Source organism: Coccinella septempunctata, chromosome 1, assembly GCF_907165205.1.
Source record: "Coccinella septempunctata chromosome 1, icCocSept1.1, whole genome shotgun sequence".
NCBI lineage: Eukaryota > Metazoa > Arthropoda > Insecta > Coleoptera > Coccinellidae > Coccinella > Coccinella septempunctata.
The window spans coordinates 48,087,362-48,114,422 of NC_058189.1; the positions used below are offsets into that span (position 1 = coordinate 48,087,362).

The window sequence follows — 27,061 nt, forward strand, 5'->3', positions numbered from 1 at the left end:
CTTCAAAATTAATATTGACCGCAAAACTCCCAGTTTTTTGTTTGCAATCCAATGTCTATATCGGCACAAGGAACCAAAGAAAATAACATTTATTTATGTCAACCAATGTTGTCCTGATTTTCGAATGTGTCTGTTCATACTCCTATGTAATTTTTCAGTTGTGCTGAGCCCTATTTTTCATATAATTAATGTTAGTCCGAGAGCTGGCAGCAAAAACAACTACCTCATAAGTTACCAAAGATTTGGTTTGGTACTTTGATTCAACTTTATAATGTGAACTTGAAACCGTCCGTCTGCCGTGCGTGAGTGGTCGCCTTATTGGATAAAAAAAATTGAAAAGATGAGAAAAAATCGATTAGAACCTCCTCATCAGTTACCACTGTAATTTTTGTGTCAAATTTTCAATTAATATATCACTAATCGAAATTCAGAAAGAAAACATTGGCAGACGGTCGCATTCTCAAGACAGACGGCCTAAAAGTATAACTACCTGAGGTACGTAGTTCACGTAGATTCGCAAAATTTGTCGCGGTTTTGAACCAATTGTGATTTTTCCTGATGTGAATATTGTCTTTTGAAATAAGAGCTTACATGTATTTTAAAAAGCGTCATCAACTTCTTCACAAGGGATATCAATGTCGATTGCCAGATCATTTTCATCATTGAAAGTTATGAGGCCGAATAGAAAAATCGGCATACGGTCGCATCCTACGAACAGATGGCTTCAATTCTATGAATATGTTAAAGGCCTTGTGTAATTATTCGCAACAACAACGGATACATTAAGGTCGTCAAGCAGAAATTTCATGTAAAAAATGAGCAATTTAAAATTAATCTCATTTTGTGTATATTGTTTAGAAAAACAGGAGCCAAAATACAACAAAAAATTGCAAAGATAACACACATTGAAAATCTGAATAGCTAACAAAGAAAAATGAATAAATAATTGTTATCTAATAAGAAGTATTAAAATTTAAATTCTAACTCAGTACGTTAATTATTAATTCATCGATTAATCTTCATCACTCCTCGCACTGTGGAATACTTATCTTCTTCTATGTCTGGAGTTGGTTTTCACATATTTCTTGAATTGTAGAAGGGCTCTGTTCGTGGTCCAATAACGCATTTCAGTTTGTATCTTCCATCAACTAGAAGCCAGGCATGTTTTCCAGAATAAAAAAAAAGCGGATGCACTTTTCAGACGTAATTCCAGATGGCGCAAACTTGATTAACCCTTTCCATTTCATTTCTAATTTTTTTTACGAGGTGGCATTAAGCATCTATCACAATTTTTTTCTTTCTGAAGCTTTATCTGCCTGTCATGCTTTAATAGGCGGTGATTATACAGCATCATTTACTGATGCACACAATTATATAAGCATTTTAGTATTATTGAAAAAGATCCCAATATTGCCAAAATTTCTGCGTCTTCTTGACATTCTCAAGAAACATTAAAAGAGCAAATTCAAGGCATTTAAGAATTTGTATGCTGCATGTATGGCTATGCTGATAAATAAAGTAGGGCTGGATTTGTTCCTTGAAAAGAAACTATGGTAGTTCTGTGTCTCAGGCATGTAATTCATAAAAAAAAGAAAAAAAAAATTATGGGAGCTTGATGTCACCATGTTAAAAGGTGCTTATAAATGAAAAAAAAGTGCGAATCAAATTTGCGGCATCTGGAATTACGCCACAGAAGCCTATTCGAATTTTTTGATATTGAAAAACAAGTCTGGCTTCTAGTTGAGGGAAGATAAAAACTGAAATGGTTTATTGAACCACAAACCCCTTCTGCACTTCAAGAAATATGTGAAGACCAAACTCCAGGCATACGAGGAATGTTGCCAAAGTTCTGAAATTTAGCTGTAATTTTTATAATTTTGTTAATTCTTGTCAATATCACAGTGTGAATTTTCAACATAATCTTATTTTGCATACGATTGAATGTCAATCTGGGAGGACTCTCTCCATCTTCTGAAACTCTTTGCAGGAGCAAATCGACTATTATAATTTTTTAATCGATTTTGTTTCAGAGACTGAGAGTGAAAACACTAAAAAATCTCAGAAGATATAATTTTTATTTTTAACTGAATATATTCCTCTCAACCTGATGAGTGATCTTATCCATATACAATATTGAATAAATGATAACGGGAATTTGGACTGATTAAAAAACTGTATATAGTGATGTTACCTGAATCATTTATAACTTGGCCAACGTTTCGGACACTATTTGTACTTTCTCAAGGCTGCAATGATACGAATTCATAAATCATACATCCAGAAGAACACAACTGACACTCAGCTCGTTATAATATTTCTCTTGGTAATGAATCTTTTTTTCGAAGTTCGATCAAAAAGTTTGGTTATTGTATCAAATTATTAGTTTATCTCATCTTTCTTATGTTAGTGAGTCGGTAAATCTGTTCCTTCATAACAAATGTACTTCTCAGTTACAACGCATTAAAATCCACAAAACATCACAACTTATTAAAAATATCAAAAGTCAAGAGATTACAAAAGTATATCAAAGTCAGGAGTTGAAATAATATAAGCTACAAACCTCCAGTCAATGTATCACTGAACCAAAATGCCAAAACAATCTCAGCCTAATTTAAATATATTTCCCTCTGAGTAGTCACCGATAAACAGTACTTTACGATTCTGCAGACTCACCAAATACTCCTTGCAGATGCTGTATGGTTTCTTATGTTTCCACATCTACTTTTCACAAAAATAAAATCTGTCTTTGAGATTTTGCTGCCACTTTCATGATTACAAAAACAGTGATGAAAACGCGCCCCTATTAGTTAAACAACTGAATAATTAAAATATATTGAATAATCATAATAAATATCTATTGTGATTAGTGCAATATTATTCAGTTGTATTGTGATGATTTCTCTGGGTGTGAAGGATCGATTGAAACAAGAACACTCTTCGCTTCTGAGCTGACATTTTGCTTTTATTTAAAAGTGCTGAAGCCCTGAATATGCTTTTACATAAAAGCGAAACGTGAGCTAAGAAGCAAAGAGTGTACTTGTTTCAATCGATCCTTCACAACCAAAGAAATCATCATAATACAACTGAATAATATTGCACTTGATAATTGCATAAACATGTTAAAACTTGTCTAGTACCACTAAAATTGGCTACAAGTTCTGCATATTTAATTACAGCACAATTCTCAGAACTTTGAAAACATCCCTCTTAGATGAAGATGAAGTATTTCACGGTGCAAGCACTGCAAGCAGTGATGGAGATAAGGCCATTAAATAATCGACTCATCGAGTTAGCATTTTCAATTTAACACTTTTTTGAATTTTCAATTGTGTGTTTTATCTTTTGTTGTATTTTGCTCCTGTTTTTCTAAACAATATCCACAAAATAAAATCAATTTTAAATTGCCATCTTTTCTTAGGATGCGACCGTATGCCGTAAGATGTTTTATTCGTCCTCATAACTTACAATGATGAATGATCTGGCAATCGAAATTGATGACCCTTGTGAAGAAGTTGATGGCGCTTTTTAAAATACATGTAAGCTCTTATTTCAAAAGACAATATTCACATCAGGAAAAATCACAATTGGTTCAAAACCGCGACAAATTTTGCGAATCTACTTGTACTACGTACCTCAGGTAGTTATACTTTTAGGCCGTCTGTCTTGAGCATGCGACCGTGTGCCAATGTTTTCTTTCTGAATTTCGATTAGTGATATATTAATTGAAAATTTGACACAAAAATTACAGTGGTAACTGATGAGGAGGTTCTAATCGATTTTTTCTCATCTTTTCAATTTTTTTTATCCAATAAGGCGACCACTCACGCACGGCAGACGGACGGTTTCAAGTTTATATTATAAAGTTGAATCAAAGTACCAAACCAAATCTTTGGTAACTTATGAGGTAGTTGTTTTTGCTGCCAGCTCTCGGACTATGTATATTTCATCCCCATAGTCAATATTACTCTGATGCGCCTGAAGAAGGAAATACATTTTCCGAAACGTCGCTGAAAGAATGATATGTTGTTTTCTTTGGTCCCTTGTGACGATATAGACATTGGATTTTCATTGTTTTAGGGAACGACATAAATTTCGACTTGTTTTTTGTTTGGTTTTGCATTTCGGTAGTACCTACAACAAAAAACTTTTATGAGAATGTGTGGAATGACAACAATATTTTCTCGATCTATTTGTAAGACCACATCTCCTTCATTACAGTCCTGTTTTTCCGAGGTGACTAAATCTGTTTGTTTTCGTGTGATTCACTGATTCGTTTCGTCTCGTTTATTGTTGCCTTTTCCTGTTTTTCATGTTCCGATATAGATGGATGCTCCCCTTTTTGTTTTTGATTTCATTTTATCTTAAGGTTCCGTTAAAATATCTCAATCATTAATCGCTGTCATTAATAACCTAGTTGATTAAATAACTATTCTCGTAACTATTACACAGTTCTTTTTAGTAGTTGAAATTGTTATTAATTTGTTCTAATATATTTTATATGTCAATATTTATTCGAAATATTTCAAGCTCCTTTTATCGCAACTGTATTTGTTGTTTGTCATTTTGTTATTTTGTGAAAGTTTGCCTTTTTCTTTATTTTAGGGCCTGGAGAGGACGAAACATGATGCCATCATTACATTAAAGTATTTGGAGTTGATACAGAGCTTTTCCTTTTCGTTGTTAATCGATAAAACTCCAAAATGAGTGATTTGGATCACGTTTCTATGTGAAATGAAAGAAGTTAAACTTCACTTATGATTAATATTCATTAAGATGTTGATCGACCAACATTTGAACTACCAATTACAAGAATTCTTCTCTGTATTGAAAAATTTAAGAAGTAGGCGTTGATTCCAGAGCACCGAAGGTAAAAAAGCTCGTAAGATATCAAAGCCTGCCAATTTCAATTAAGATAACGTCATTTTACAGTAATATTTTAATGGAAGTACCATGTACCTCTCCGACAGCCGATGTAGGTATCACGATAAATTCGTTTAAGCAACTTTATACATTGGGTAATGGATTTATATATGCCTCTGAACCGTGAAATATTCGAGGTTAAGATCATCCATCTCCTGATCGGAATCATAAAGGAATAATTATTGAACTAATTCACAAATAACACAGAAGCGTTTTCGTGTACGATATCCATTAGCAACCAATTGGGAGACATGAAAAAAATAGTGAGGTAGGATGACCCTCAGCAAAAAGGTGGCGCTGATTAGGAGAAAGATTGCAAAATTGCAATTTTAGACAAGAAATTATATTCCCCTCTTTGAATTTCGGCTGTTGTGTAAGTTCATGTTAGGAGGGGGGAATTGCACGATCCAATGATGATAGAATCTGCGTCAGCGTGCATCGGCACCATATGGAAATACGCGCAATCAGAAATTTTAGGTACAACTTTTCCTGTAATAGCCAAAGTATTTTGTGTTGAACAATTACCAGCTCAGGCTGGATGAAATGCACTGCGCAAAAAAATTAGCGCACATTCGTAAAATCTCAATTTTAATGAAAGTTAACTCTACATTGTCTTTATAACTTATTTTTTATGTTCTCTCGGGAAGGTTTTGAACGAAACAAGACACGAGACAATGGAAGAAAAATTCAAGATTTCACCGAATCTTATGTGAAAGAAGAGAAATGAACAATTTTCAAAATACTGAAATGCTGATAAGTGATTTAATAGGTACTTGGTATTTCCACCCCTTGCGTTAATTACAGCTCGGCAACGACGGTTCATACTCAAAATGAGTGATCTTAAAATGTTCTGATCTAATCCTTCCCAGATTTCTCCGAGTTGGATTCCTAAGTCATTAAGAGTAGATGGATGATATTCTGAACTTCTCAGCCTTCTATTGAGGTTGTCCCAAACCTGCTCAATCGGATTGAGATCTGGACTTCTTGCTGGCTATTCCATTCGAGAGACTTCAACCTCTTCAAGGTACTCCTGAACGATGCGCGCACGATGGGGTCTGGCATTATCGTCCATAAAAATGAAATTTTCATCCATGTATGGGGCAAATGGCACTACATGCTCTTCAAATATGTTCCTTATATACTTATCAGCATTCATAGCTTCATTATCAACGACCACTAGGTCTGTGCGAGCAGTCAAAGATATTCCACCCCATACCATATCGATCCTCCCCCGAAACCAGTAGTATTCAGGAAATTGCACTGAGCATATCTTTCATGTGGACGTCTGTATACAAGGGAACGTCGATCACCATGGTAGAGGCAGAATCTAGACTCATCTGTGAAGAGAACTCTTTCCCAATCGGCCTCTTCCTCGGCCTCTTCCCAATGGATATGCTCTCTCGCAAAATCCAAACGCGCCTTTCGATGGGCTGGGGTAAGAGCTGGACCTCTTGCCGCGACACGATGCCTTAAATCATATTCTCTGAGGCGATTTCTTATTGTCTGAGTGCTAATTTGCACCTCATGAGTTTGCTCAAGCTGAATTTGAAGGAAGCGAGCGGTTGCAAACCGTTGTCTCAACGAAGAAACTCTCAAGTAACGTTCTTGAATGGCAGTTGTTACCCGTGGTCTACCCTGTCTTGGTCTTCGGACATTCATACCTGTCTCCCTGAATCGCTGCAACATTCTGGACACACTTGTATGGGAAACTCCAAACCTTTCTACAATTCTTGTGTATGTCTACCCTTCTTCTCGCAAAACTACCGCTTGGGCACATTCTTCTTGGGTCAAATTGCGTGTTTCGCGTTGCATAGCGATCGAGTGTAGAAAATCAAACGAATGAAAAACTATTGATCACCAGAATTGATCGAGAACAACTGATTTTAGAATGGAGCCAATACATTCAAAATCTGATAATATCATCTTTTTTTATTCCTGCTAGGAAAAAAACATCTGTATTGAAAAAAACCGTTGAAAGTGGATAACATATGCATGCATTATTCTGATAAAAATAATTATCATTGAGAACACCTTCATTTGTAAAATAAATTTGAGATTTCCATAATGTGCGTTAATTTTTTTGCGCAGCGTATTTTAACAGTAGATTCTTGAGGTCAAAAGTAACACTTTTTTCTTTTACCAATTTTTCCGAATCGGCTCGGTTTGAAAGAAACAGGCTGTTGAAAAGCCGTAAGAAAATTCTCTTAGTTCTTAGTCCTATCTCACAAACGGTTGTTTGGAATGAAATAAATTGCGGAAAACAGTTCTTCATTTATTTGACGATCTTTTTCGAATACAAAATATGAATCGCGTCTTCCAGTTTTCTCATTATAACCCGAGTTATAACCATTACGTACCATAAAAATACCAAAAATTCAAAGAACCCAAGTCTTGAAACTGAGTTGGACGCTACCTAATGAATATTCAAACATTTTGTAGAATAAAAGCATTCCTCATATTTTATCGTAAAATACGTAATATTCGAGTAATTTGAATTCAAAAATTTAAAATTTCTGTGAAATTTGAAAAATTGGGTACTTTGGCTGTTCCGCAGATGTGTAGTGTCACAGATTTGGCTAGTTATTCTGAAGGTAATTTTGTTTTTCGAGGGGTGGCACAGCTCATTATGAAAAATTAAAATGGCTATATGTTTTTATTAGGGCTGAATGGGAAAAAATGGTATGGGAAAAAGTGTTTCTATTGACCTCAAGAATCTACGGTTAAAATATTTGTAAGAGTCAAAGACTCTTCCTGTATAATTTTATTATATACATATATCTATAAGTAGTCATCATCCATCTGGGGACGAATTGGCACCCATGTCAGCAGAGATCTCGTATCTAGCTTCTTTTCGCATGAAGAAAACAATTTGTTACTTTTTTTGGCAACTAATTCGACCTACCCGAGTGCAACAATTACTTCGACTTTCTCAATAACTGTCGGAGAATTATCCGCTTTGATTCACCTCAATATTATATCCAATAAAGCGCCCACGTCTAATCCGTGCGTTAAATTGAAAAAGTGGATTTCTGCGGATCTTCACGGTGAAAACCGCAGCAGAATATGATGGTCATTCCGCTAATAGATTAATCTTCTCGTTCATTTCCAAATTGATTTCGGTAGCGTGCCAAACCTGCGACATGGCCACGATAAAACGCTTTATAGCCGCTATCGTAAAACCCGTGCACTAATGGGAAAGGCGAATAATATTTGAAAAGCCATTGTTTCGATTCGAGATTACGTTGGAACACCACGCGCGATTAGCTTATCGAGGCCGTTGGAAAATCTGCTATTGCTGAATTGATACAGCTTCCAAATCCACTGAATTCACAATGCAATGTTGCAGCGTCCACTCTATCAGGGGCGATAGAATTGTTCAACGAATAGAACATACAGAGGAAGAATAAAAAACGTTGAAACAAAATTTCAACGAAAAAAATTATTTTGAACGAGGAAATTGAGTTGTTAGTACACAAGAAATATTGGTTTCTAATATTGAATGATATTTGTAAGAATAAAAATTACAAAGCTTTATTATGCCGTGAAAATGTTTTTGGAACAGAGATCATTGCGAGGATACTCGTAGGTAAAATTCAAGTACCTATACAGGGTGTCTGTAAACAAATGCGAAGGACTTACGGAAATGATTTCTCGATTGAATTAGGTAGGGGTAGTTCCTATAAATTTTTTTCGAATTCGACCTCCCTTTCAAGATAAAGCCTTTGGAAGGCGAAGACGAGTCGACAGTTTTTAATTTTTTTACGAGTTCTAAAAAACACTGAGTCATAAAACTATACATAATATGAAGCACTAAGTAGATGTTACTCACACATTTTTTTTTTAATTTTATAATAATAAGGGGTTGAAAATAACAACCCCTTATGATTTTCCTTCCAAAATTGTTTTCGTGGTATAGATTTTCGAAAAATAAAATTCTCTTATGGTTTCCCATTCAATTCTGGAGAAAAAAAAGTCGCTTGCAAAATTTCAATACAGTCGATACTTTTCTCGGAATAAATAAAAGCTTACAAGCAGTTCTATGTTCCATAGAATGACTATCTCCCGCTAAAATACATGCATCAACTCTGCCTCATAGACATTCGTATACTGCTTGTAAGTTTTTATTTATTCCGAGAAAAGCATCGACTGTATCGAAATTTTCCAAACCTTTTTTCTTCCAGAATTGAATGGGAAACCATAAGAGAATTCTATTTTTCGAAAATCTATCCCACGAAAATATTTTTGAGGGAAAATCATAAGGGGTTGTTATTTTCAACCCCTAATAATAAAATTAATAAAGAAATCTAAAGAAATTGTGTGAGTAATATTTACTTAGTGCTTCAGATTATATACAGGGTGTTCCTAAATTGAACGTACAAACGAAAAGGGGAGATTCCTTAAGTGAGTTTAAGAAAAAAAAGTCCCATAAACATGGGGTCACAAACGTTTCGTTTTCGAGATACAGAGTGTTGAAGTTTGAATTTTTTTCAAGTTTTTTTCTCATAGTATCTACACTTCACAAGATTTGGCATAGATATTACATTTTAGAGTTCTCACCACGTGACATGGCAATTTCGATAGAAGATCTACAGGGTGATATTTCGAGAGAATCGTTCAAAATTTTTTTTCTCGAAATCGTTGGTAGATACGACAAAACTACAAGAGACCGAAAAGTTTAGTATAAGAACAAAGCTTCTTTTTACATTTTTTCAAATTAACAGTTGCTCACCAAAAAAAAGTTCTGCAGAAGAACAGCTGGCAGTGTTCCAGAAAAAATATCACCCTGTAGATCTTCTATCGGAATTGCCATGTCACGTGGTGAGAACTCTAAAATGTAATATCTATGCCAAATTTCAGTTGAATATCTTGTGAAGTGTAGATACTATAAGAAAAAAACTTGAAAAAAATTCAAACTTCAACACTCTGTATCTCGAAAACGAAACGTTTGCGACCCCATGTTTATGGGACTTTTTTTCTTAAACTCACTTAAGGAATCTCCCCTTTTCGTTTGTACGTTCAATTTAGGAACACCCTGTATATAGTTTTATGGCTGTGTTTTTTAGGACTCGTAAAATAATTAAAAACTATCAACCCGTCATCGCCTTCCAAAGGCTGTATCTTGGAAGGGAGGTCGATTTCGCAAAAAAATTTATAGGGCCACCCTTGCTTATTTTCATCGAGTAATCATCTATCTTCGCATTTGTTTACAGACACCCTGTATAAATATGTAATTTCAATTCTTTGAAAAAGTTTCAGAAGTTTCCATAAAATTTGGAAGAGAGGTCTATTAATCACAATTCCTAAATCAAGAGCCGATACCAGGAAGCTTGAAAATTATGGACCAATTACCTTACCACCATCAGTAATTGGAAAGAACCTTGAGAAAATAATCAAATCCAGGATGATGAAAATACTAAGCCACAAAATTCCCAAATTCCAATTTGGTTTCAAACAGAAACATCGACTATCCACCCACTGATCATAGTCACCCAGAATGTACAATGTAAAAAAAAGAGGAAAATTATACTGCAGCAATATTTATGGACATTCAAAAAGCATTTGACAGTGTCTGGCACGCTGGACTGATTTACAAACTGCATAGTCTAGGCTGTCCTATTTATCCCTGAAGGTTAATCAGTGCATTTCTTACAGACAGGACAATTCGAGTCAGGAACCCACTTTCTAACAAATTCACCCCTAGACAAGGACTACCTCAAGGCTCCCCTCTATCATCATATCTGTACAACCTGTATTGCTCGGACATCTTACCACAAGATCTTATAAACAAAATGAGTTATATTTTACAGTTTTGCAGACGACACAACACTGATCGCTCATGGTAAAAGTATACAATATGCAATAAACAGATTGGAACAATTGAAGAACAGGTTGGTTGTATGGTTGAAAAAGTGGAGAATAAAACCAAACAAAATCGAAATTTATACTTTCACCATAAAAGCAACCAGAACTCCCCAACTATATCCTTGGACAACACCACCTTGAAACCAAGCACAAACTGCGATGTGCACTCTGTAGATTGCAGCAGCGTAAACGTTTTACTCGAGGCTTTACTATTGACGACTATGATGCTATTCTAAAACAATTGAGTTGTTGGTCGATCGTCCAGTTTGTGTGCTTTCTCCTCGTGTACATTGGATATTTCTGGCGACTCATTTTAAACGCTCGAATGTTGAAGATGGAAATATTATAACCGAGAAGAATTTCCGTCTTATCTCATCTAGTAGGCGTTCGGATCGACATGACAGGTCTAAATATGAAGGATCTCAAAATGGCGGGCTATTCAAAATGAAATCTCTAATGTTATATTTCCATTCTCTGTACGAGGCTCCAATTTTACTGATTGGATCAGCGAAAAGGGCTTGACCAAATGGTGGTAGCGGTAATCATTCACAACGAGACCTACAATCTATCAGGAATGGGGAATTCTCCTCAATTTGGGTTATCTCTGCATATGCAAGTTCAAACTGAATAATTATGAGTTTCATTCATGATTTTTTCAAATGCTCCGCGGCAAATATTCAAAATCATTCTTCAAATATGGGGTTTTAAAATTTAAATCGCTTAGTTTCAAGTTTACGATTTGGCAACAGCGCCTACTTGAGAATAAAATAACAACTGTTGATTTACAGGCGCCTACTTACTGGCGAGCCTCAACTGCAACCGGCCATAAAAATCCCATAAAATTTTACGATCTTCCTCGTTCGTCGCAGACTTCATAGAGAGCCATCTTTGTCTATTATATCAAGATAGTGTTTTTGTTGTCTTTTATTATCAAGGCATATTTCAGTCGATGTTGCCAACTTGTGGAATCCACATGAAACGCTTCAAATTTTAAATACCCATTTTTATTTTTCATTTTCAAGTGCTTAAAATAATTTTTTTTGGGAAACGGTTGAAATAGTTATTTCAAAATGTGACGTTTCAAAGATATTTCATAAAAAATATCAATAAAAAAATTTTCGTCGGAAGGAGTATTCCCTATTGAAAAGTACTCCTGTTGTTGATTTATAGAATTGCGTTCGACCCCTTGACATGTTATCCTCATTTGGCCAACCTAAAAATCATCAGAAAATCCGTTTTAAACCTTCTGACTCTTGAAAGACAGAGAAGTTTTTACTCCGAATCCAATCGGTCGACGCACGCGAAAGACATTATATTTAAGTGACGAGGGCTTTATCCATAAAACGAAACAGGCCCGTCCCCCTGTCGCCAGTCATCAATCTTCATGGCGCGAACATCAGGAAAAGCGACCGTGTAAAAGCCTTCTATCGCACTTTCAATTTGCAGTGATAAATATAAGGGCCTTCAAGGTAGACACATCTTTCACATTAGGGCCGTTCAGTGGTTATCCGGAGTGCATAACTCCTTTGTCGCGGAGTCTATAACAATGACTTTCCCTTTGTATCACGTGTCATCTCGAAAACGGCTAGGAGATGAACTGAATTTGTTGATGCACTCTTCAGCTCCCCCAACACTTCAGGAATTGATTGCAACACCTCTCAAGTGTGAACATGACGGCTCAGATGTGCGAAACTAGAAATGGGAATTTTTTGCGACTGTCTATCCACCAGTACGATCTTCAGTCAGGTTTGGATTTCAGGAAAATATCTCTGTCAATGCGTCTGCCTGAAACTATCGAGAGATGATAGGTACCTGGGGTTTTCCGATTGGTGGCATCTTGAACTGGCCGTTTCGAAAGCAACAAATGTATTTCTTAATAAACTGATTTCAGAATGGCAATTTCATTGTCGTTTCAATTATCCTGGCTTTGTTTACCGTTAAACTCCGTATAAATTCGATAAATGGTAAAAGTTGCAAGTAAAAGTAATAGCAACACAGCGAGTATCGATACTGACAAATAGAAGCACGAGTAAAAGTTCAATCGCTGTGCGCTGTGGGTTCAATTCTCTGTGCGAGTAGAAGTTTAATTGTAGGTGCAAGTAGTTCAAATAAGAAAGCAAGATTGGGAGCCGGAAAATCCAGGTGTTAAGTTTTCGTTGGATCACACTGTATAAGAAACATCCACTTCCAAAGTGTGATAAATAAATTCAGTACAAGGAATGGGTCGAAAGTGCTTAAGTGAATAATCGATAGATTCCAGAAATAACGCTCGGTTATCTTTCCAAGTGATTAATTCTGTGCTGGAAAAATCTGGTTTTCTAATTCACAGTTGAACGGAGCATTTAATGGTTCCCGCACATTTTGCATTCAAAAGATGCATAAATGCTGAATTCATGGAACAGAATTAATTAACCAATACCGAATCCACATTTCATATAATTTGATTTATGTGCGATTAGAGAGTTGCTCGAATTGCCTTTTCTCTGTTTATGACTCGCATATTCAAGGCAACATTTCGATCAGACAAAGGAAAGAAATTTTGACTAATATGTGTGGAAACTTTTTTAGAATTGCATTCTTCCATCGAAAGAACGAAAAGGTTTCACTGAATTACCTCCACTAGCGAAAAAAGCCTAGATGGGCCAGATGCCTAGGGTTCATTATTGGAAATATTAATCACAAACAAGTTATGGACACTCCACTCAACTCACAAACATTTTTTCAGCATATTTGCATCGACCGAGACCATTCTTGAAAACATTTCTCGAATTTTCAGATCACATCACTCATCATTGTCTTTTTAACCTAAAATCCAGTGGTGGGGAATCCACCAGGAACAAGGCCTACACACCACTTACTTACACTAATGTTTGGGTACAATAGTAACAACTGCTTCCACGTCAATCTCTCAAGTTTCTTGAATATTTCTGACAATTATGTCCGATCCTCTTCAATCATATTCCGAATGAAATCAATGTTTTTTTTTCTGTCTCCCTCTGCTCAGGAGTTGGAAAATTGTCATTTAAGGAAAGTCAACCATGCTGACTGTCATTGAAGCATAGCTTTATAGAAAAAAAAATAACATTTGGAACTGAGCTAAGCTAAATACATACTTCGCTTCAATTAAAATGCAAATTAGTACCTATCTCGCTTTTATTTGCTTTAATTTTAATTTTAGTTCTTTCTTACGGTTTATCAGTAAAAAATGAATTTCGGAATATAGTTTTTAATTTATTACTGAATCTTTTTCGACTACAAGATATCACCCACGTCTTTCAGTTTTCTCATTATGACCACTACGTAACATAAAAATATCAAAAACGTTTTTTTTTCCACAAAAAAAAATTAGATGCGTTCACATGCCCCGTATTGCGGGTAAGTGTGCGCACCCTCACGGGGTAAGTGAACGCAGTCCTTAGTGAACCACACATTCAAAACAAATTACAAAATAATATCATCAAAATGTTACAATATATTAGAGAAATGCTGTTTATTGTCAATACAGAAGCGCCTTTTTACGAGCACTGCATTATTGTTCGTGTTCACCATTCCTGGTGAACACAACACTTGATACATTCCCCTGTTGGTGGCTCTTCATATTTTTCTGAACAAATAGGACAATATTGATCTAGTCTTAACCAAGAAAATCAACAATGTCATAATTTATTCCTCACTGAACAAATGCCCATATAATGAATCTATGCGCACACTAACCCGCGCACTTTCCCCAGTAAGCCAAAATTTGAATTGAGCAGCTAAGAGAACCTAAAATTTTTTATTATATATTTATGCGCAGTGTTAAACATAACACTGTCGGACTCGGAACTTGGACCTGGCAGAATTTGCAGAGATGCTAAAAATTAACAAGAAAACTAGTGAATTTGAGTGATTGCAAATAAAAAGTTAACGAAACGCCGCACGGCGCACTCCTATGAAAAACTAATTTGGCGATTCTGCGCCCTTGCTTCACCCAAATTAACCCCTCCATCATGAATTGCATAGTCGAGATATACGCACTGCGCACGCTTACCCACTGCGCTCAGTTACCCCGAATGACTCTATATCTTTTTATCAGGGCCGACTAGGAAAAAATAGTATAGGACAAAAGTGTTTCTTTTGATCTCAAAATACTCACCCTGTATAGTATTTTAACCGAGATTTTAACTATTTTCGTTCAAAATACAAATTACAAAATATGTTGTGGTATAAGGTTATGCTAGTAGAAAGGAACTAGTGATTACCACTACAGGCCGATTTGCCTTGAAAAACCCCATAATTAAATGAATTTCATAAATACCGAGGCCAAAAACAGTACTCTTCGCTATCGATGAGTGCTAACTTCACTTTTGTCATCTGTCAGTATTCTCAAACTGACGTAGATTCTTTAACAACAAGATGTCAGAAATAATGGAAAATTATCATCGCCTACTAGATAAGTCCAACAGAAAGAGCAATGCCCTCGTAAATTCCCCCTGCGACACAAGAAAATCCTGAAAAATCGTGATTTTTATTATTCTTCGTTGCCAGAAAATAAACCAAAACTTGTATCGGCTTTTCTTTATCTCCTCTGTTTTCCGAGATTCTTTCACCATACTCATATCGAATATCGGGCAGACTCTACTTCTGTTAACCTTCCCCCCCTACAAAAATACGAGATTTGTTCCTTTCTTCATTTCTCCTTGTAGTCGACAATCGACAGTCGTAGTCATTTCAATTCAAAGGCTTTTCACCGTGCTGCTGGGTCTATTTCGTGATTCCACTGCCTGGCTTTTGCATCGAAACTGGTTGACAAAGATCACGGACGATGCGCGATGTCAGTATGCGGAAAATGAACCGGTTGCGACCGCTGCTTGTGTATCGGAACCTCTTTAATTGATTGAATGTGGTATGATCGACCTTGGTGGGTATGGAAGTAAGTGTCACTCACTCATAACAGAACTTGATCCGGATCGTATTATTCCAGGAAAGTAATTCACATTTTCACGAAGGATTAAGTCCTGCGTTGATTGAATTCGATTGAAGGAAAAACGCTAAGAATGTCACACGAAGGTTGGCTATTCACTGTTCTTCATTTCGTGTCAAATAACAAAGTTGCGAGTCAGAAAACGTCCCTATGAAGTCGATCTAACATCTAGACATTCTAGAATCAGAGGCCGCCTATCCTACATTTCTAATAAAACTAATAATGGGTAATGACATAAACAAGGTATCCCAGGATTAATGAGAATAAATTTGTAAATATTTTCGGAACATCAAAATGAGATGAAAAGTTTCCAGGGACTAGGTAGGCATGTCCGGAAACGCTTCGTTGAAGAGTAACGTTGCTTCAAAGATGACCTCTTTGATTATGGATCTATTCAATTTTATGTGGGACATATACAGCGAAATAATATAATATATACAGGGTGGTCCAGATCGTGACCAAGAAATTTTAACCACGTATTCTACATCAAAAATAAGCCCTAGTTTGTCATTTAAACATATGTCGAGAATTGTTTCCTCTCCGAGATACGGGGTGTTAAAATTATAGAAAAAAAAAATGTTTTTCATCAATTACTTTCACACTGCTTGAAATATTTTTATGAAATTTGAGACATAGGTTTTGAGCGTCAAGGAGCACTTCTTGCATAATATCATTTCTTTTTTATTCTACCAGTGGCGTCCGTACTGCAGCGAGACTGGATATTTTCAGATAAAAAAATGATGCGCCACTGGTTTTTCCGACAATTAAAATTACTATTTGAATCCTTATTTAATTTGGAGCAAATTCGATTTCTTGACTTTTTGCTGTACGAGGCACCGTTTCCGGTTAAAAAAATAAAACACATTCTCATGCATGAAGAAATCGCCAAAATTTGTTATAGCAAAAATAGTCTTCTTATTATTATTATGTACCTACCATATCAAATTTTGGCGATTTCTTCATGCATGAGAATGTGTTTTATTTTTTTAACCGGAAACGGTGCCTCGTACAGCAAAAAGTCAGGGGACCGAATTTGCTCCAAATCGAATAAGGATTCAAATAGTGATTTTTATTGTCGGAAAAACCAGTGGCGTATCATTTATTTTTTTATCTGAAAATATTCAGTCTCGCTGCAGTACGGACGCCACTGGAAGAATAAAAAGAAAATGATATTATACAAAAAGTGTTCCTTGACGCTAAAAACCTATTTCTCAAATTTCATAAAAATCTTTCAAGCAGTGTGAAAGTTATTAATAAAAAAAATTTTTTCTATAATCTTAACACCTCGTATCTCGGAGAGGAAACATTTCTCGACATATGTTTATATGACAAACTAGGGCTCATTTTTGATGTAGAATACGTGGTTAAAATTTCTTGGTTACGATCTGGACCACCCTGTATATTATTCGAATAAAGATTCACCTTAAACTCATTTTCCCACTGATATTCAAGGCCTGAATAAAAGTTATGGTGGAGAATAAAAAAAGGTTTGTAACTTCATCCCTCTGTAGCTATCGTGGATAAGTAAAAGATTGTGTTCTAGGTGGATCTGTATTTGAATAATGCCGTTACAAAATATCATTTGTTGATCTCTGCGAAAATTTCTATTTTCTGGATGATAATGCACTGCCACATAGATCTCACCAGGCTGGAGGAAATTGGGATGTATTATTCTACATCTAGCATCACCTTCAATAACTTTGGTGCCCACAGACCATAGCCAAAAATGCTTCAACAGCTCTGAGATCCTTTGCCACAATTATGGCAACAAATTTGGCAGGAGTTCATACTATATATTGAGTGTAAATAGAAATATGAACTTCAAGAATTTCGGTTTTTCGTAAAATTTAAAACTTTTCCAAATATTGTATTTTGAGAATACATCCTTTCTGTGATATATTAATTCCTATCCTTGAGTTTACACGAGCAGTTCATATATTGTTGTAACAAAAATTAATTGAGTGTAGCTCAATAAACATATAAACGTCTGACATAAGTATTCGATTGTGTTGTAATCATTTTACTCACTGGAATCCCGGAACAAATGCCAAGTGTAATGATAGATATATTTGTGTGGAAATTACTGGATAATTTAGTGATGAAACGAGCGTTATTTCATCGGAGCAAATAATAGACCTTCAGTGGTAACTTATTTTATAACTTTCGTTTTTGTTGAAGGCATTCTTCCAATTATTGGACGGAGACATTCAATTGGTAAAACGCTGTACCCCTGATTGAAACACCATTATGATGAAGTTTGTGAGAATTATGTGAAGGTATATGTAGAAAACTCGGTTTTATAATATTATGTATTTGCGAACAAAATGTTCTTGATAAATGCTGTCCTTACAAGCTGTTCTACATGTGTATCAATTCGTATATTTCCCCTCTTAATTAAATAATATCAAAATAAAAACATCAAATTTCCTCTCTTACCTATTGTTACGTTCTTGGTGGCAATATTTTTAATAATATACGCTATTATGGAAAAACTCACAAATAGGTAAAGTTACAAATTCAAATAGAAGTTCAATCAAAACTTAATTTATTCAAATGTCAACCTATTTATTTCGTGTTAATCATGTAGAGCAGATAAAATGATCAAAAAATATATTCAAACTTTTTCTGTAAAGTGAATAGTTTCAGAAACATGAACGAAAAAGTGCATTTTTCCGTAAGAACCAACGATAAGTAATTAATTAAGCTGAGAGAATATGGTAACTTTGGAAACTAGCACTTATCTAATTGTGTATTTTTGAGTTTTCTTTCGTGTTGCCACACAACTACTTGATTATTTTGAGAAAAATGTATCTATTAGTTGAGTCTCCCTTTGAAATTTAAATAATTTAATTTTATTGGAAGCGAGTACTAATTATGAGTAAAAGAAATCTTTTTGTCTTTCATTGGTCAATCTAGTTAATTAAATTCGTCAAAAAAATCAAAGCCAATAATTATCGTTGGTTCCTACGGGAAAATACACTTTTTCGTCCATATTCCTGAAACTATTCACTTTACAGAAAAAGTTTAAATACATTTTTTGCTCATTTTAACCGGCTTTACATGATGAACAAGAAAAAAGATACGTTGCCATCTGAAAAAATTAAGTTTTGATTGAACTTCTATTTGAATTTTTAACTTTAATTTTTGAAGACCCTGTATATCAGATTGCTAAAAATACAGATGTAACTTATGATCCAATAAGTTGACAAGAGCTGGACAAAATTTGGTTTTGATACATTCATTAGAAAACTAGTATCAGCTATTTTAGTGAGCACCTACAGCTGTCAAAATTTTAGGAATAAGTCGAATATCTCAGAATCGGTGCTATATAGGACCATTTTAAGTTACCTCAAGTTTTGACAAGGAATTCAAAACTACAATAGTATAAGGGGTGTTCCATTTAAAATAAGAAAGTTTATACCAACAGGGAAAAAACGGAGCACGATTACAGACAAGTTTTGTATTTAACTTTTTCTTCGAACTCCTTTGATTGGGAATACTCCTTCTGACGAAAATGATTTTTTATGAAAAATCTTCGAAACGTCACATTTTGAAATAACCATTTCAACCGTTTCCCAAAAAAAATTATTTTAAGCACTTAAAAATGAAACATAAAAATGGGTATTTAAAGTTTAAAGCGTTTTGTGAGAATTGCACAAGTTGGCAACATCGACTGAAATATGCCTTGATAATAAAGGACAACAAATGCATTATCTTGATGAGATAGACAAAGATGGCTGTCTATGAAGTCTGCGACGAACGAGGATGGTCGTAAAATTTTATAGGATTTTCATGGCCGGTTGCAGTTGAAGCTCGCCAGTAAATATGCGCCTGTAGATCAACAGCTGTAATTTTATAAACAAGCTGATCGGACATTGTTCTTTTCATTGTCTTGTATGCGCTGTTGCCAAATCGTAAACTCTGCACAAAGCGATTTAAAGTTTGAAACCCCATATTTGAAGGATGATTTTGAATAGTTTCCGCGGTGAATTTGAAAAAATCATGAATAACTCATAATTATTCAGTTTAAACTTGCGTATGCAGTGATAACCCAAATTGAGGAGTATTCCCCATTACCACAATAAGGTATAGGGACACCCTGTACATTAGACTGAGTTTCTACATTGACCTTGGCCTTTCGCACGTGTGTCCGCCTTTTCAACTTCCATTTAGGATAAAAACTACTCTGTATGAATTCAGTGTTTATCAAGCTTCAAGCAAAATGAAATTCCCCTTTTTCCTTTCATTATTCTGAAATAATATTCAAATATGTTATATGTTACGTCCCTAATGTAATAGAATTGTTATGAGGCAAATGAAACAACGAAACAAATTCGAATTCGCTTATTTGTTTATCTGTTTTGCGGGGATGAGGCAGACTTTCAGAACGAAAAATTTCATATGCAAATTGAACCCGAATAAACAATGAACATCAACCGCGAAAGTTTGGTTAAATTCTAATGAGGAATGTACATTTCCAGTGAACGAAAATTTAAATTGCACAGACCATGAAAATCGAATAGACGACTTTTTCTCTTCTTATCATTAATTCAATTTAAATTTCGTGAATGTAGACAATAGATGTGAGAGTTTATACAGTCTGATTAGAAATAATGATAAATATGGTATAAGTGATACGAATAAAATAAAATCTATCTCTTCCTGAGAAAATAACTAGAATACAGACGCCAGAAATATGAGAGAAAAGATTTTAAAAAACTTTTTATACTTACGGTGTGTTTATGCAGAGTAACTGATACCTAAAAAAGGGGCCAATCTAATTGGCAGATGGCGCGTTTGCCATCTGCCAAAAGATTGGTCCCTATCAGTTCCTAGTAACTCTGCATAAACTCACCATTAACTATATATGTACCTATATAAAAATACTTACATAATCTGCCGAAGGAATGTGATAACCTCTTCTTAAGTTTCTGCATCCGTGATAAAGCACCACTTTTTTTCTCCCGCATTGTAACACCTGTAGGTAGTCCCACGCCTGTAAATAAAAAAAAAGTTACCTACTTGACTTGGACAACGGTCTTAAAAAGTTTTCATTTGACGTCGCCATAATTTGTTAACAGCCTGAATTGCGAGCTGAATTGCTTTATGCAATGCATCATTTCATTATATGAGAATTATGGAAGAAAGACTGAATCTAATGTTTTTTCTAAGGATTCATCTCTCAGGAATGCCGTACATTATTGAAAGTAAAGGTACAGTAGAAGACCCTACCTCGGATACTATAACTTATATACGAAACTATAGGAGCTAGCAAGAAAATTGTCAACCAAAAGTTGTTCTGGAAGAATCGGTTTTCAATAATACAATATGACTTATTCATTTGTATAAAGAGTGGCAATACAAAGTTGCCTTTTTTCAAATGGAACATCCTATATTTCATTCTACATTTGCAAAGGTCCCAAAAAGAAGAAATCAAGTATATACAATTTTATTGGCCTCAGATTGCCCGTTTCAGATTTATTGATGATTTTCAGCAAAAATGGTCTTATATTCGAAATATAAAGTAGGTAACCTTCCTAGCCATCGGATTGCAGTTTTTACCAAAAAATTTGAGGAATATTCAACTTGTGAGTCCTTTTTATAAACAGATCATTTCTAAGAGTTAAAAAGCAGTGTTGCCATATTTTGAAATTCATTATTTCCCTTTTGCTTCGAATGGGACATCCCATATAAAATTGCATCATTATAAAACTCTTTAAATGACGAATCCAACCCATATATCATCACACACATAAAGCTAGATTGTTTTTAAAGCGTCTGGCAATATTGTCTTTTTTTTGAAGCCGAATAAAGGTTGAATAACTACAGTGGAACTCCCCTAACTCGAACTTCCCTATCTCGAAGAATTCCACAAGTCGAATTTCCTACAGAAACAAAAAGTCAAAGTACTGGCCCTTGGAGATTCGAGTTAGGGAAGTTCCACTGTATAACAATGTCGTAAACTTACATTTAAAATGTGCAATTGTACTTACAAAAGCATTGTTAAGTTTGTTCATTTATAAACATTTTGTTTCAAGTCATGTGCAGAAGTTGGGTGTACCATATTTTTTGAGGTCCCTCACATAAATATATCAGCTGTTCCTCAAAATATCCATAAAAATAATGTTTGGTGACAAAATTGAAATTTGAAACTTATTTCTTTCCTGAAGCTCTTCCATATTCTCTCAGAGTAAGATCGATAATTTTTTTTTTAAATGTACGTTTCCAAAATACTTATTCCTATTCGTTCTTCTAAACAATTATTGTTAGGAAACAAAAAAACTCCGAAAACAAAATTCATGTATTACACTTTTTATAAAAACTATCAAACGAACAACCTGTGATGATATACATTGCGAGTCTTTGACACTTACAAAATATTCTAACAGTAGATTCTTGAGGTCAAAACAAACACTTTTTACCTTTACAATTTTTTCCGAATTGGCTCGGTTCAAAAGATAGAGGCTGCTGAAAAACCATTAAAAATGTGATTTTTAGTTTTATCTCACAAACGGTTTTATCGAATGAAATTAATTTCGGGATATAATTTTATTAGTTTTTCATTTATTTGATGGATCTTTTTCGATATCGATGAGATATCACCCACGTCTTCCAGTTTTCCCACTATAACGATTACGTACAATGAAAATACCAAAAATTCAAAGAACCCAACAATTGAAACTAAGTTGAACACTATCTAATGAATATTTGAACGTTTTGTAAAATAAAAGTGTACTTATTTTCTTGTATATTGTCCTGGCGGACACCCAGTACATTGATTTATATAATTTTTTCAGAAACTTTGAAAACCTTTCGGCATTTCACGATTTCACGCTGCCAAGTATCTACACAAATATAAGTGAGCCGAACTGTCCTCCAGAATAATCACACAAAATCCCCGAAAGTTCGGTCGTATCTCGTGTTATGTCACATCGGTCGCGTCGCTTATTATTTTCGGAATATAAAGAAATCCCACCGCATTAGTATCGAATTGGCTGGGGCATCCTATTCCTTTGGGAAATGCGACCCGAACTCGGCAAACTTTCAGTACGTCGCGTGTTTAAGTTGCGCCCCGTTTCGATTCGGCAGATTCGTGTTCATTTCACGGCGATTGAACAACCAAAAGAGACAGTCTGGTTGGCGTATCCTTGGATTAATATGGTGAAAACTGATCATTCAGTTTGTTAGGAGTTTGCGATTCGAGAACTGCTGCTTCGAGCTATCGATTGAAGGGATAGTTGAACTGAAGCAGGGTGGAAGATTATCCATGCTTTTATAGAGGAATATACCATGTTATGGTGTCTTCAAGAGGCAGCTAAAGCGAAATCAAATAATGGCGCGAGTAATGCACAACAATCGTGTTATGCTCAATTTTCAAGAAGTTGGAACCAAAAGTATGCACGAAATTCTTTGTGTGTTCTTTACTATTTCGACCAATTTCTGCGACAGGGAAAGTGCAGTCCATGTCTCTCATGTTTATGGGCGAAGTACTGTTAGGAAAGCACATCATGGGGATCATATTTTGAATATGCCGCTATTTTTACAGCTTTCACATGAACAACAGGCATTTTTTGGCAGATGCCAACCAAAACTATACCATTGATAAAAATGGATAGTTTTTAATGATAATGATAATAATAATGAGTACCTACAGAATGGAAGTTCATTGGAGTATCTGCATCTAGTTTTTTATTGTGCAGCGCTAACAACAGCGAAAACCATAGGGGCAAAAATTCGCCGAACGAACAACGATGGTCCAAAATTACACAAATTACACGCGCCAGCATGGCAGAAACGTCTTCAACAAAAAACAGAAAGGCTAAGAAGAGACATTGGACGACTGACGGAGTACTTGAACGGGAATCGAGGAAGAAAGGTTGTAAAAGCTGCCAAAGAGATCATGGATAGAAACAGGACACACACAGAACGAGAGACGGAGAATGCTACAGCTCACCATTGCCTCGACACTCTAAAGCAAAAATTAAGTCTGTATGCAGAACGCCTGAGGAGATGTAAAATCAATTATAGCCGGAAAAGAGACAATAATTCATTCGAAAAGTCGGAAGAAACTTTCTACCGGTCACTCACATCGCCTGATGGAGAAAATGGAAAGTTACCACCAAAGGAAGCCATTGAACAATTCTGGACTGAACAATTATCAACGAAACCTCAGTTCAATGGAGATGGATGGATTGAAGATGAAAAATCTGAAGCTATAAAATATAAGCCGATGCAGCATGACATGATCACAATTGTAGAAGTAAAATCAGCTATCAGAGGACTACACAACTGGAGAGCACCTGGGCCTGATGGATTACAGAACTTCTGGATCAAGAAACTTTGGATCATGCATGACAAATTGACCTCCGCAATAAATGATGTCATTGAAAATCATGAAAGAATGCCAGTTTTCCTTACACATGGCACAAAATACCTGTTACCTAAAGACCAAAGGAATACAGAAGACCCATCCAAGTACCGACCAATCTCATGTTTTCCAACGATGTACAAATTAATCACATCGTGCATTTCAAATCGAATTCACAACCATTGCGAAAGGAATAACATCATCGCCATGCAACAGAAAGGATGCACCAAAGAGAGCCGAGGGTGCAAAGAACAGCTAATAATTGATTCAGTTATCTGCAATCAAGCTTTCTCCAAGCGAAGGAATCTTTACGCTGCGTACATAGACTACAAGAAAGCATTCGATTCCATACCTCACGAATGGCTCTTGACTATCTTGAACATTTACAAGGTGGATCCCAAAACTGTTAAGTTCCTGAAAAACGCCATGTCAACCTGAAAAGGGCAGATGGCTCCATTACAACAGGACCTATTCCAATAAAACGCGGAATTTTCCAAGGAGATTCGATGAGCCCTCTGTGGTTCTGTATGGCCCTGAATCCCTTGTCTCATAGATTGAATTCTACGGACTAACGATTTGCCATCAAGAGCGGCAGTAGAATTATGATGAAACTGAATCATCTCTTTTACATGGACGATTTGAAACTCTTCGCATCTAACAAAAAACAAATGCAACAGATGCTGAAAATGGTTGAAGGATTCTCGGAAGACATCAAAATGAAGTTTGGACTCGAGAAATGTCGACTCCTGAACATAACAAGAGGGAAAATAGAAGATGGCACATTCACACTCAAGGAAGGTGCAGAAATTGAAGCATTGAAGAAGGGACACACATACAAGTATCTAGGCATCAAACAGGCAAAAAAATCAGTCAGAGCCAGATGAAGAAAGAATTAACGGAGGAGTTCACCCGAAGATTGAGAAGGATAATGAAAACTGGTCTTAACAGCAAGAATTTGATAAAAGCGATTAATACCTACGCTTGCTCGGCGCTGAGCTACTCATTCGGTATCATCTCTTGGACCACCACGGATTTAGCAGCCCTACAGAGAAATATAAGGAAGATATTGACAAAACATAATAAACATCACCCCAAAAGCTCAATAGAACGGACAGAGCTGCCACGACACCTCGGGGTTAGAGGAATTCTTGACTTATCCAACCGCATGTCCCAGGAAATTGAAGAACTTCGAAAAAAATATTTCCTGATCAAGGCTGCTTCGTCAGAACTCCATCGATTAGTTTGTATTGCTGATAGTTCTACTCCGCTGAAGCTACAACAGGACCACTTGGAAACTGTCGAACAATCTGCAGAAAGCAGAATGTAGAAACTGATTGGCAAACCTTTGCATGGAAGGCACCAGAACGAGGCCAATCATGATTACTTCGACATCCGGAAGGTTGTTTCCCGAGACCAGGATCAGGTGATTCCAACGAGGAACTACATGAAATATATCGCCAAGGATACCTCAGTGAAGGACGATAGCTGTCGTTATGGCTGTGCGACACATTGAACTATCCAGCACATCACCGGGGGATATCAGAAGTTCGCGGGCACGGAGTACAAAAATGGACATGATGCTGTAACCAAGATTCTTCACCAAGAATTGGCATTAAAACACCAACTTTTAAGTTCGAAAAAGGTTCCTTATTACAATTACCATCCGGATGCTGTATTGGAAAATGAACATCACAAGCTCTACTGGGTTCGCACGGTTCTCACAGACCGGAAAATAAGTCACAATTGACCAGATCTCATATTACTCAATAAGGATGAGGACACAGCACTATTCATCGACGTGGCGGTTCCAAATAATAACAATCTTCTAGATAGGCACACCGAAAAAATTTCAAAATACGGAGATCTAGAGGAACAAACCAGGAGACAGTGGAAGCTGAATGATATCAAGACCATCCCTATTGTCATTTCATCTACAGGCCTCAGAAGAAACAACCGGAGAACTTGAGGAATCTTCAGTTGGACGACAATATCTATAGAGTCACGCAGAAAGCGAAGTCTCAATTGTTGTACAACTCGCGCGCTGCAAGACTTCTGCATTTAAGAACTTGTGAAACCATCTGATGTGCATTTTTTGTCTTAGATGACGTTGTTGCGTTTTTTCAAGCTGCCTAATATGTCGCCTGTATGGCGTCCAGCTTTCGCTTCCTTAAAGAAGCGTTGGGAGGACCACTGCTTTGTAAACAGCCGTATTGGTCTTCAGATTGAGCTTGTGATTTTGAAACACTCTGTTCTTTAGCTTCCAGAATGCCCGTGATGCTGAACAGATACGGTTGTGTATTTCCGTGTCCAGGTTAGCCTTAGTGTTTATGAAACTTACCAAGTATTTGAACTGCTCGACCTGTTCTAGAGTTTCATCCTCTAGACTAATATCTCTTTGAAGGCTTTCTGGCGGACTTACCAGGATTTTGGTTTTGTCAATATTTAGTCTAAGGCCTAAAGCTCCGTATATATGTTTATAGGTGTCCAACATTATCTGTAGATCCTCTGAGCTGTTAGCGATAGTTGCGCAGTCGTCTGCATATTGAAGTTCCGTGATAAACTTTGTACGGGTTTTTGCTCTGAGGCGCTTCAGGTTAAACAGGCCTCCAGCTCAAAATGTGGAGGAAAAGCATTGAACTACTAATATAGTTTTACTCCTTCATTGAGGAAAACAAAAATGAATAGATTACTTCAAGTAATCCATTCATTCATAGAATAGTGTATGTGAGACTCAACAGTTATATTATTTCATTCTGATTTTGCCTGATGTAAGTAACGTATCGAAATATATATATTTTCGAAAAGGTAATTTTTTATATGAGATAAAAAAAAATGCAAGTTGTTTCTTTCTACCCTTAGTACAAAAGATTTTAAAAAAAATGAATATAGGCCCAGTTGCGGGAATGTTCATTGAGATTTAATGCACCATAAAAATTTAAAACCGTCAT

The 27,061-nt window shown here is 35.8% G+C and overlaps 1 protein-coding gene across 3 annotated transcripts in view; it reads right to left on the reverse strand.

Moving 5' to 3' along the window:
- LOC123322642 (cyclin-dependent kinase 14) overlaps positions 1-27,061 on the reverse strand; it is a 204,272-nt gene that overhangs the window by 101,206 nt on the left and 76,005 nt on the right. For all 3 annotated transcript variants that reach the window (XM_044910601.1, XM_044910603.1, XM_044910602.1), the window contains exon 2: positions 20,637-20,741. In XM_044910601.1, coding sequence (XP_044766536.1) covers positions 20,637-20,741 — 105 coding nt within the window. The remainder of the gene's footprint in view (positions 1-20,636; positions 20,742-27,061) is intronic.